Source organism: Neodiprion fabricii, chromosome 1, assembly GCF_021155785.1.
Source record: "Neodiprion fabricii isolate iyNeoFabr1 chromosome 1, iyNeoFabr1.1, whole genome shotgun sequence".
Classification (NCBI taxonomy): Eukaryota; Metazoa; Arthropoda; class Insecta; order Hymenoptera; family Diprionidae; genus Neodiprion; species Neodiprion fabricii.
In genome coordinates this window covers 37,734,395-37,746,692 of record NC_060239.1, presented here as the reverse complement: position 1 = coordinate 37,746,692, position 12,298 = coordinate 37,734,395, and the positions used below count along the sequence as shown (strand labels likewise).

At 38.5% G+C, this 12,298-nt stretch overlaps 2 protein-coding genes across 4 annotated transcripts; one reads left to right on the top strand and one right to left on the bottom strand.

Annotated features, from left to right (window-relative positions):
* Positions 1–1,928: 1,928 nt before the first annotated feature.
* On the bottom strand, positions 1,929–11,480 carry LOC124182359 (Bardet-Biedl syndrome 4 protein homolog). 3 transcript variants are annotated; one of them, XM_046569520.1, is made up of 10 exons: positions 11,334–11,479; positions 10,852–10,994; positions 10,633–10,745; positions 10,221–10,315; positions 9,985–10,147; positions 9,539–9,692; positions 8,791–8,913; positions 5,894–6,080; positions 3,883–4,091; positions 1,929–2,238 (listed from the first exon to the last, which is right to left on the bottom strand). In XM_046569520.1, exons 3-10 carry the CDS (start codon positions 10,704–10,706, stop codon positions 2,137–2,139), a joined length of 1,107 nt encoding a protein of 368 aa, XP_046425476.1. In that variant the 5' UTR covers positions 10,707–10,745; positions 10,852–10,994; positions 11,334–11,479; the 3' UTR covers positions 1,929–2,136. The 3 variants fall into 3 exon arrangements, with proteins under 3 accessions (XP_046425476.1, XP_046425485.1, XP_046425466.1); XM_046569529.1 differs by lacking the exon at positions 11,334–11,479 and adding an exon at positions 11,154–11,171; XM_046569510.1 differs by having other exon boundaries at positions 1,930–2,238; positions 11,224–11,480.
* Positions 6,768–7,681, top strand: LOC124182374. Its single transcript, XM_046569541.1, has 2 exons — positions 6,768–7,093; positions 7,189–7,681. The coding sequence occupies exons 1-2, from the start codon at positions 6,928–6,930 to the stop codon at positions 7,398–7,400; spliced, it is 378 nt and encodes a 125-aa protein (XP_046425497.1). The 5' UTR covers positions 6,768–6,927; the 3' UTR covers positions 7,401–7,681.
* Positions 11,481–12,298: the final 818 nt, after the last annotated feature.

The following is a 12,298-nucleotide window of genomic DNA, read 5'->3' as shown; positions in this document are numbered from 1 at the left end:
CCACGCTTTCTTCTTCGGCGGTATATTGTACATGATATATTATAATGATATATTTCATCACTGTAAATTGTTCAACATTTATCAAGCGGCAGGTAAACTTTTAATCAATATGCTTGAGCCACTCGCGAATCGCCAAACTCGCTTCCCTTCTTCGTAATCCATCAAGTACCCAACTTCGTTACCATCCCCGAAACCGCAAACTCTCTAATCCTTAAAGAGGATACGCTAATTCTCTTCAATTTTGAGGAGAGCACATATCCTGGAAGATTTGTATTTTCGTGGTTAAAATGTAGAGTACAGAACAGGTCGCGCAGATTTTTCAACTTTATTTTCGCGTACGGATATAGCTGCCGTACTAACACTGAAGCGAGTTCGTTGATAGAAATTTTCCCTTCGTGCTCGACTGAATCGGGGATTAAATCGCTTGTATCACGAGAGAGAAAAATGTACCTATGCATCCGTATCATTAGGTTGAATGTCGTTTTTCAAGTGTATAAATTACACGGTAAATTTACCACACACGTTTCATTACTGGCTATGTATACATATATGTACGCCTATATACGTGGAATTCCATGCGAACCCAACCGACGACTGTTCCTCACCATTTCTGATTAGGTTTAAAAAAATGTTCTTCAATTGTCCTAACTTTGAAACAGTACCCTGAATTTTTCCAGATTTTCTTTCATCTACGTAATTGTTTATAAATATTTAAAGTGATTTTGAAAACGACCTGTTCTAAAATTCTCAAAAACTAATATTAAGAGTGCTAAAAAAAGGGAAAGAAAATTGACCCGTCATGGGCCCGATCTTTCAATATTTGGCAAATACAGTACAGTTTTTGAAATTCTTTTGAGACTTTTCAAAAAGGTCCTATTCGAAATAGCTCTCAATATTTATATATAATAAACTGGTTGAATAAAAAATCTGAAAAAATGAGGGTACTGTTTCAGAGTTGGGACAGTTGCAGAAAAGTTTTTGAAGAAATTAAAAAATGACGAGGATTAGGTTAGGTTAGCTTAGGTTAGGGTTAAAAAATCCAGTCACAGGTGTCGGTGATCATCCCTCTAAGCGAACACATCGGGGGTGGAATTTTCCAGAGAAATGTCATCTCGTGACCGAGAGAAGTCAATGTCGCAAGCTCACGTGCTCTCGTCCATCCATACAAATCGCCGGTGGCAGTCGATTCCTTTCTTTGCGACGATTCGCTACTCACACAAGCCCCCATAGACGGCAAATGGCGGTCAATCCCAGGGGAGAATCAACCTCTCATTAGGCCCAGCCTCGCTGTCCGCTTAAATTGCTCGTACCTAATTCAACCGCACGCTAGTCACCTTGATGCGGATATTACGCCGCTGGACGCATGGTTTTCAAAAATATCATAGGAGTCAAATTGTAACTCCGTGAATGGTAATTATAACGACGCTTGGCTATGAGCTCGAAATCATAGGCCTGCAAGATCGACGAACAAACTTCTCGTTATATTCTTCTGACACTGTTCAAAATACTTACGAATCGATAGTTCATTGCCCAACAAAAAGGTAAACTCAGTCTTTTCGAGTTGAGCGTAAGTTTTCGATATGATTCGTAGGTGAGCCAAATACGAAAAGACCGTTTCCTCCTTCTTGCAGACGATTCTTTATATAACAAGAGTATGTTACGCGTTTTTTCGCGAAGCATGAAAGTGAGGTTAGTGTCGCGTAATGTCAGATTTGTTCGCTACAGCGCATGCGCGCAGTACAGAAAATATCAGTTTTCACTCCTAGGGCTTAAAAGTGGTTTTTCCAGTACTCCGCGCATGCGCATTCGCAGACTCACTCAAGCGTTATAGAAACGGGTACCTTGTGTACGGAAAACACGCGCGGATAAACCCATGCAACATGCTCGCATTATATAAAATCTCTTTCAAACATTGAAGAAAAGTAATCGACTACAATAGTTCTGATTCTTGAATCTGGAGTGCATGATAAACGGTTCGAGGTAGGAATGAAACAATGAAATTACTCGTTCACCAGCGGAACAATTATATTCCGACGTATTGCAAATCCTCTTCACAGCACTTCTCGCAATTAATTCAAGTTAGAATTCCATAGTCTCGGGTGATGTATTGAGAACAAATAATACCGTCAAATTACATTAAACCTCGTCGTCGCTGAGAGCCCGAGCTTCGGCTGCTGATGGAGCTTCTTCCTCGGTCTGTTCCAGCTTCGCCGACAACTTCCGGACGGTCTCCGTGATCTGAAAATCGTCAGAAGTTTAAGTACGTAAATTCGCATGGGTACAGTCAGGGTTTCAAGTAACGAAGACAGTTCAATGAACTTTACATAACATGCTAATGCTCGTTTCACAAGCTCACAATCAGAGGAATAGAAATCGACAGCTGCGACTGACAATCGGAACACTGAACTTGCGACCGCAGTGATGAAAAGACAAGAAGGCTGCGTATCGCCGATCTCTGTAATCCGTTGTTAATTAATTAGTTTCAGAATTGTCCATGGGTTGGAGCACCGCCCGAGGGTAAACCGCCGTATAGTCCGTGCCGCATTGGCTTGAAACTACACGGATAAGATCCTTTGGGAATTGTCGATTCGCAAATCCATTAACCTGCCAGACCCTCGTCGAAAGACAAGAGAAGATTTGGAAGAAGTATTCTGCTTTCGGGATATTCTCGCTGTGCGCGAAAACAAGTTCCTATATCGTATCATAACGACGAGTGATAGAACGGAATCCACCGAGGGCGAGAGGAATTTCCGCTTCTTCGTTAGGATTGACTATAACTTGGTCTTCTAATTCATATCTCGTTTTCCTTTTCTGACGTCGTACGGGGAGATGGAGCTGAAGTTCCGAATTTGAAAAGTTTCGAAAGTGCCTAATTCCGATGTATTTGTTGGCGATGTTGAAGTAAAGAAATCAAATCTTTACGAAACCACAAAGTTTCGAATGATTGGAAACCCGAAGTTTCGAACTTCCGAAACACAAGATTCCGAAAATCCAAATTACTATAGAGCAAAGTTCTGAAAAATAAAGTGCCGATAGAGCATAATTCCGAAAATTAAAGTTTCGATGGAGGCAAATTTCAAAAGTTAAAATAAACTCACACGGTGTAGTTTACTCAAAGAGTGAGTGTAAAAAATCAGAAAAACTGAAAACCATAATGACCAATATTTCGATCGTAAAAATATCCAAAGTCCAAAATAGAGAAAAATCAAAGTGGTGAATTTTCGCCAAGCCAAAAATTCACAGAACTGAAAATCTTCGATCATTCGGAATTTAAGTGTTTCAGATTTTAAGATTTTCTCATTTTCGCACTTTCGAAACTTTGACTTGTCAGAGTTATGCCCTTTCGGCATTTTATCCTTTCGGAACATTGAGTGTCGTGTTTCGCACCATTCGAAAGTTTGATGTTTCGTCCAAGTTTGATTTCTCTACTTCAAGTTTCGACACCAAAAAACCCGGAATTTGGCGAATGCGGAACTTTTTAAATTCGGAATTTCAACCCCGCCCCGATACGGGAAGTTGAACAAAAACCGTTGGCATAATCCTAAGCCCTGAAGCGATACGATAACGTGGAAACTTTTCCAAAAAGTGCGAAACAGATAGATAATCGCCCGCTAACTCAACGCCATTCAAAGCTTTGAAACGATCGAAGCTTTTCTAGACAGCAAAGCTCCCAGCTTGTCGAAATTCGACACTGTATATTCGAGTTCCAAAGAATATAAAACAGTCCCAGCTTGCGGAAAATTGACGTTGGCGGTTGACGCAAATAGGACAGGGAAATTCGTTAAACGTTTATCACCGACAAGCTGCTGTGTTTGTAATGAGTGATCGTAAAAAAACACAACAAAAAAACATTCGTGCATATCGTATTACAGCTAAATTTACCTCGGAACTGTGCCTGGAAGGGATGTCGTTTACAGTTGCAAGAACGTCACTGAGTTCCACGAGAAGGTCGAAAGCACGTTGCCTCTTCCCTCCAGCTTCCATGATTATCGCGAAGTTGACTAAGACCAAAGGATCCCGAGGCGTCAGGCTGTAAGCTTTAGTCATCGCCTTTTCCGCCCCCTCATAATCCTCGAGCTGCTTCAGGGCAACTGCAGAAAAACATCGTTGGAAAGTCATCTCTGTCTGCCAGGATAATGTTCCGTGTGTTTCTTTGTTTTTCCTCTCCTCTTATTACCTTGAGCTAAAAATACTGATTCAGCTCAAATCCGAGCTCCAGAAAAAAAAATAAAGTGTCTTTTGCCGACTCGAGCCAGCAGCTTTTTTTCATCTGATTTCCGAAGACACAGAAATCGGGACAAGACGTTTCCCAAAATATTGATATTGTAAGCCTGTAAAATAATTATATGCAGAAGGTATCAAAGGTTGTGACTTCCAGGTAACTACAAAGACGTGATTTGACCGAAACCTGACATTCACAACTTCGGTAATTAGTGGGTTTCCACCCCTGACTAAAATTTCTCCAAAATATTGTAATGTGCAAACTTGGAAAATTTCCCGACGAAGGAAAGTGTTTTCACAAGTTTTAAAACACGTTGCACGGGGAATTTGATGACACGTGTCTATCTCAGTATAAGTTCCAATTAAGATTCGAACGGGGTGAAACGCTCGCGGTCAAAGGAAAAACAAAAAATCTAATTTTCCCCTTAAATTTGAATTAGCTTTATGGCTTCAGGGACAGAAGTTTGTTCTTTCGGTAAATTCCTAATTTCTCCAGCGCTTGGAGAAAAAGATTCGTATAGTAGAGATCAAGAACCGAATTCAACTATTCGAAACTCTCAAGATCTTAGATCGAAAAAATTTTTCTCAACGTAGACTCGTTTCAATCGGTAATATGGAATAATGTTAAAGCTACATATAGATATACACACACATTATACATATATGTACGTACCTAAGATAATGCGATTCGCGAACAAAGCTTTATTATGTAATCTAGTTAACGTTATAGCTGAGCAGACCCTCGAGCTGACGAACGAACGTGGTATCTTTAATATAGAATGTAATTTTAAAAAACCGTAGTTATAGCGATAATATGTAATACTCGAGCTACCGAGTTGTGATGTTCCGCAAAGGCCCTTCGAAAAGCAAACAGATTATTGGCATCGTAACGAAAATTTCCTGAGGGATACCCAGCAGGATCTCCATATGCTTGTCAAATTTATCGAAGGAAATTAAAAATTTCATAAATACACGACACACACACACACACACACGTTGAAAACAGATAGTAAAAAAATTTACCTCAATAAATTTGGGCTGAAAATACCCGGCCACGCATTCATCGCCGTAAAATTACCATACGCTCTTTATTAATGGCTATTCTTGCGCCTCGAAATTGCGTACTTTTGGGATATAAATAAAACCGTGTAACTCAGTTTTTCGAAATACAATCTCACTTGAAAATTCCATGATTTGGTTTATAACAGCTTGAAGAAAAAATCTAGTTGGTTTTGATGAAATGGATTTATGAGCTGGTATCGTTCGCAAGTTTTTCCCATTATCACACAGAGAACTCCCCGTGAATATTAATGAAAATATCTAATTGAACCTTTGCTGAAATGTTTTGACAACATGTATCGTTACAGATGTATAAAATTGCGATAAAAACTCAGCAAAAGTTTTTACCTTATATCGATACGAGCACTGCAACTTTTCACAGAGAATTGTCATCATACCTATGTTATAAAACATTATACACATCACCTGTATTGGTTCTCATTTAAGCGTTTAACTGCAACTGCAACCTATTCAGTAATTTTAAAAATCTGTGAAATTGTTCGATTTTTTATACGTCACACAACCATTTGTCAGATCAATCTTTGCGGCGGAATTTCAGGAACGTTTGAAAAAAAGTTCAGGTAATTAAAAAATTTTCACACCCTGCACTGACCTCCCAACAGCATGTAAGTTTGTCCAGCTTGTTTCAAGCTTACTGAGGTGCTTGAGGCTGCTGCGTTGCAAAGATAAATGGCAGCTGAGGCCGGCTGTCCAGTAGAGAGAAAAACGATGCCCAAGTTGAAGGCTGACGACGAGGCAAGTGGGTTCAGGTAGTGCGCCCTCTTCAGGCAGGTGATCGCCTGAGAATCCACCGTAACATATGAAATGTGAATAGTTAAAGATGCGCGTGCATCTATGGTAATTATGGAGAAGACCAACAAAACAAGAAAATATTTTTGAAAAAGAAAAATATAACTGGGATGAAAAAAGGAATTTCCTTCTCAACTATTCGCTAATTTCCAAAGGACGTACCGAAATTTACAATATTTATGATAAATGGGAATCTTTCAATAAAATTGGGGAAACCCTCGTAGATGTGGGTCACATGAAGGATGTTACTATCTGCTGTTGCTTAAGTTACTTTGAAACTGCTGATGTATTTTTTTTTATTTTTCACTTATTATCCTCCATCGTATTCTTCCGGCTTTTGAAAATCTTGCGAAAACTTACGATATTGCAGAACGTACACCAGAAAAGTCACATATGTTTCTAGTTATAGTTCTGTTTACAAATATTTCGTTATTTCCAGTTCTTATTCACGATGTGGTTTTCCGGTTTATTTATTCCATTGGAAATCGTGAAAAATACAGGATACAAACGTGGGAAATGTTTCAACCGCGGAAATGAATCGATGTCATTGACGTCGTTCTGCCAATATAATTTTTAAAGAATAATGATGATCAATTCTAGGCGGTCTCAAATCACGCAAAATGACGTCATCCCAGTGGTTAGTTATCTATTGAAGATATGTTGTACTGGCGGCTCTTGCCAACGGATGTTATCACTTGCGGAGAAAACTTTGAATGTCCGCTTCGGACACGGAAGTATTTGCACTTATAAATTCACACCCAACGGATTATCACATCATTCCGCAAGTCGGCATCCCGCCTGTTACTATAACCAAGGACTGCTCAAAAAACGTCTAAAATGAAGATCACTTCATTGTGTCTCGTATTTTTTGGAATAGCTGCTTTGGTGGTCTCCGTAGCTGCGATGCCAACCGAAAATTTGGACGAGGGGATTCTTAAACACTCCACGAGCCTCGCAGATCTCGAAGAGTTTGGATTACTCTCTACGAATTGGCTTCCGGAAGGTGAGTTTCATGATGAAAAAAAAAAATCCCGCACTATTGTTCACGTTTTGTATTTTGTTTTACATTGAATCACGATCATCCACTTTATCCCACAGAAACTGAAAATCTTGTTAGAAAAACGCGAAAGTCTCGTAAACGTGGTCCTAAACGTTCCAAATCCAGAAAGCACAAAGTTTTGGAAAAGCTGGGGGAAAGAATTGGTGAACGTGTTATAGACTCAAGTATTGATATCGCCTTGCATTACCTGTTGAATCAAATTATCGAAAATACCGAAGAAGCGACAGACAACTCAACGGCCGTTGACTGAAGAATACAAGATGCTGATCGAAGCACTCTAGCTTTACCTTCTCCGTTTGTCGAAAACTCAATTCAGTACCTTAAGTTTAACAAAATGCTACCTTGATAAAGTCCAAAATTTAAAAATGAAAAACATCTACTGCTTGATCCTATATTTGGTTTTATGAAAATTTGAGAATTATCTATTTCTGTAACACAGACGAGCTGAATTTACAGCTCCCAAAATTTTCCCATAACGAATTTCTGGTCTTTTATTTTTCTTATTACGTAAAAACTTCTGAAAACAAATCGAAATGTTCAAAAAATCTAAACTTGAGTTAAAACAAGTGATACTGTACTTATTTTAACCATAATATTTATTTCAAATACTTGATTCGTAACTGTATGCGTGTCTATCATATTATTTATTTTGTCTATATTTTTGTATTTATTTATATCAATTTATTATTATATAATTTATAACAATTTAATTAAAAAATGAAAACAAAAACAATTGTATTTGTGGCTACCTTAAAGGTTGTATAAAACAAAAAATAGAAAAATACCTGGATGAAATCGAACAAGATGAATAAATCTAATATTTGACTAATTGGTGTATAGCAATTTATATAGCGTTTATCATCTTCAACATAATAATCTCCGGTTATTCACCGGGTCTGCCTCGCAAAATTCTTTTTCAATTCTGTGTACTTAAAAACTCGACCGTTCAAGTATTTATTTGGTTCCGTACAAAATCGAGGCACTGAAGTGCTCGTTGTGAAGTATACAATTTTTCCTAACGGCATCGAATAGAATACTTGAAAAATATCGTACATAGCCGATGTACAAGATGAACGAATATTTTACTCTCCTCTTTCTGTTAAAAAACTCAATCATCTATCCGTAAGCTACCGATAGCTACAGCATGATTAATGTTTAACAAAAACTCTCATTACGCCTTCTAGCACGTAATATCTTATATTCATTTATGACTTCTGTTCTAGCAGGGAAATAATGCTTGAAATGCGTCTGCAGTATTTCCTGAAGGTAAAAGTCAAAGTATAAATGAGAACATATCTCCATACAGATATATTTTTGCGCTCAAACCTCAGTACTTTACCTTTCCCTGTTGATCCCATTACTTTATACCTATACAAATTTTCTATTTTCAGATTTTTTTTTTTCTTGGTTCAGTATTCACCATTTGAAGAGGGCCAAATATCCTGGCAATTTTTTTTCAAGCCTGGAAGGCGATACGTTCGCCGTGGTATATTTTCGTACGAAATTAGAAACTAACAATAAGCGACGGCATGTATGCGTACAGCCTATACAAACGTTATGGACGTAATTGAGAGGAAATCGTGTTTATCCTACTGACTTCTAAAGTGATAAAGCAAATATAACTATTGAATTTCACTCACTGCTACAAATTTACGTTTTCCATAAAAGCACATCCCGATGTTGTTCCACAGAGCGACCGACTCTGGATGCTCTTGAGCCGCTATTCTGTACTTGGACATCGCGACGTCGTACTCCTGGTGACCCTGCAACCAAACACACAATCAAGTATGTGCATCACGTTCTTTAGGCGAATCGATTTCTCGACCCCTTCGCAGAACTGTCTCCATTACTTTTCGTTTACTTCTCAATTGGCGAAGTTCACAAACCTCTTCGTCAGGTACAGAGTAATATGCTCGACTTGTCAATGTATTAGCAAACACTTTCGCCGAAACAGAACCTATTTGGAACTCTGGGTGGTGGTGGAAAAGTAGAATGGCCACATAACGCAAGAATCACGATATCGCATTTTCGAAAACGCGGACATGTATAAATTGCTACAATACTTAAATGTGGTAATATAAAATAACGAAAAAGCTACTACACAGCATCTTCAAAATTTCTATGTATATATACGTTTATTAGAGTTCTGTCGACTCTATTTTTTGTCTTACGAGGTACATTTTAAACTTCTCACATTTTCGAATTTCATGCATAAGATATCCGCATGCATAAAAATTTAACATCGCGACCTTTCCATTTCATGGATATTCTGCTTCTTGACCCCCACCCAAACAATTATCGTTTGAGCAAAGGTAGTACTGATTTCAATTTTCTGATTTCTACTTCCAGGGGATTGAAAATTCGAAAGAAACATCGTATTTTCCAGACCTGCATCACAGAAGCCATGGGCAAGAGCGCTTCAGGACAGATCGGCTGCTGGACGAGAGCAAGTCCGAATTGCTGAAAAGCTCTCTGAGTGTCTCCGAGCTTGAGATACAAGAGACCGAGCTCAACAGCGACGTCGATGTTCTCGGAACAGACGCTGCACACATGCAAGAAGGAATGCGATTACGCTGGTTTCGAATTACAGTCTTGGTATAGGTGCGAGCGTGTCCTGGAAGACGGTGTAGACACAACAACGGTTGTCCAGCGCTCCACAACCGAGCAGAACTAATTGGGCGTAAATGTCCGGGATTATTTGATCGAACTTCCAATACCCGATATTATCAATCAAGCTATCAGGCCGAGCAGAGCTCGATCGACCAAAGGCGATTTGGCAAAATTTAGCTCACCTCGTGCAGCTGCACCCTAAATCTTAGTGCTAATTCACCGACCTGAGAGCGGACGTGTAAACCTGAACAGCTTCGGCGATGAGACCTTCCGCAACGTAAATCTTGGCCAAGCTTAGGTAAGGCCTTTCATCGGCGGTCAAGCCGATAGCTCGTTTCAAGCAACGCGTCCCGTCCGACGGCTGGTTCAATTTAGTGTAGCACTCGCCTGCGGAAAGAGCCGACATATTTTTCCATGATATTTTTATAAAATATTTACGATTTATACGGTTTATTCTTACCCAAGTTATAAAGAATCTCCCAGTCCGGCGACCCGCACATTCTATCAGCCTCCAGGTACGCCTCGAGCGCTCGTCTGTGACTTCCTAATAAAAATCTACTCGAAATTTACAACGAAGTTTATTTTTATCGGCAATATTAAAAAATTTTTCTTTCTATTTTTTGTGTATAAATAAGCTGCCAGATTTTATGTGGATATTTAAAAAAATGCGAGGTAAATTATTCGACATTGCTGAATGAGAAATTATACGAGTATTATTATAAGTTATAAGCAATTATAGCTACTCTAGACTGATGAAAAAAACGTGTGCGTAAGTATCTGATTCGTGGAATATATCAATAGTTATCCTTTGTGTCTTTCTTCTATTAGAAGCATTCCGGTGATACTGTTGCAAATCATAATAATTCACTCACAGCGACTTGGCTATTTGCTTCACATTTTCGATGTTTCTTGTATTGACCGTATAACAAACTTGGAAGCAATCCATCGAGTCTTGTACTTTGCCTTCCTTCCTGAGTATGAGTCCCTGAAATTATTTGTATTCAAGATTTCGATGAAAATCAAATGAGTGAAGAGTACCGGACTAACTTATTAGTTTCATCGATTTCTACTTTCTTCAAAAGCGGTATCACCTTCAAGTAAGAAGCATATTCGTTGTGACCGTTGGACCTTGCCAACTCTTCCTCGAGGAGTATCTTGCAGATTTTGTACTCGTGACGCGTGTAATGTTTATGGAGGAGCCAGTTTCGAGTTTCAATTGCTGGAATGTCTGGAACTGTGACAATAATTCACATGATCTTAATTTATACCTGTTGATAATTATGCGATTCTCATGTAACTCTGAATATAAAATCTCACAGAAAAAATTATTTGAAAAACAATCGCCGTATTTCTCGATGGTGTCATGACATCGTGTAAATGAAAAATTACCGACCTTAGCAATAATCTTAAGTAAAAATTGCGACAACGTTAAGTTCTCGTAAACACTGTTAATTATTATATACCTTTCTTGCCTCTATCAATACTCAAACTTTGTGGCATTGTCGAATGGTGAATTCGCCCGTTACTCAACACGTTGTTAGCCATTATTCAAATTACTTGTTTTCAATCTTACACTGTATTAAAGCGCTCCGCGGTTGCTATCACAAAGCAACTGCTGTTAGTAAGGATGCGATGACAAGTGTCCAATGTTGTTCCGTTCCGTTACCCAGCAACGCGGGCGCCCAGTGGAACCACGTGCATCTTTTTGCACAACTACATTTTATTCCCACACATTTGCTTTCAACAATGAACATTGATCGCTATACCTTTTGCAAATTTTTATATCGCAGTATAAGACACCACGTTAGAAAAATATTTTTACGTAAAATGAGCGTCCCGTATTATTTCATGCAATAATTAAAGTACTTTTATTCTCTTGTTAAGAAATATTTTTAAAATACGGACTACAATATATAAGGCATGAGAAGAAAAATCGGTATTTTTCCCATATAAAATTGTAGCATTGAATTTTCATATTTTCATCAGTTTTGGAAACTTATAAATAAATGTGACCAATTTAAATTAATACACGATCGACACTTTAAACAAAAGAGCGTTTAATTTATCTGGTTCAAATAAAGAAATCCCGTAGCATCATACATAGCAACGTATAACTGAAACAAATTATCCTCGTTCAGAAATAGTGAATTATATGTACTGCGCCAAGGTTTACGTATAGTATGTGACACTAAAAAATTGCAAGCAGCAATTTCGTGTCTGATAAAATGCTCCCGCTACAGCCCGGTGTTTCTTATCACGTAGTTAGTCAAATTAGAGGATCAGCAAGCTCATTAGCATTCAGTGCCCGTAGTGCACACACTGATGGGCGAGATAACCGTCAATGCAATATCGTAGCTCAATGTTCTATTCATATATCATATCGAACGAAGTGGTAGCGTGAGATATACAGACACCGTAATATCACAGACGTCAAAAGCAGCACGTCCTTCAAATAACAAAAACACAGGTGTTACAGTATGCAAATGATGAAGCGATCGCAGACTATTATAATTTATACGTTTCATCAATTGTGCCTTG

What these genes read in the sequence shown, in the direction of transcription:
- LOC124182374 (XM_046569541.1), top strand. Translation starts at nt 6,928, where the DNA reads ATGAAGATCACTTCATTGTGTCTCGTATTTTTTGGAATAGCTGCTTTG. An exon ending in TACGAATTGGCTTCCGGAAG is followed by an intron (nt 7,094 to 7,188) that starts GTGAGTTTCATG and finishes TTTATCCCACAG; the next exon opens with AAACTGAAAATCTTGTTAGA.
- LOC124182359 (XM_046569510.1), bottom strand. Translation starts at nt 11,305, where the DNA reads ATGGCTAACAACGTGTTGAGTAACGGGCGAATTCACCATTCGACAATG. An exon ending in GGAGATTCTTTATAACTTGG is followed by an intron (nt 10,148 to 10,220) that starts GTAAGAATAAAC and finishes CTCTTTCCGCAG; the next exon opens with GCGAGTGCTACACTAAATTG. An exon ending in CCATGGCTTCTGTGATGCAG is followed by an intron (nt 8,914 to 9,538) that starts GTCTGGAAAATA and finishes GTTTGGTTGCAG; the next exon opens with GGTCACCAGGAGTACGACGT.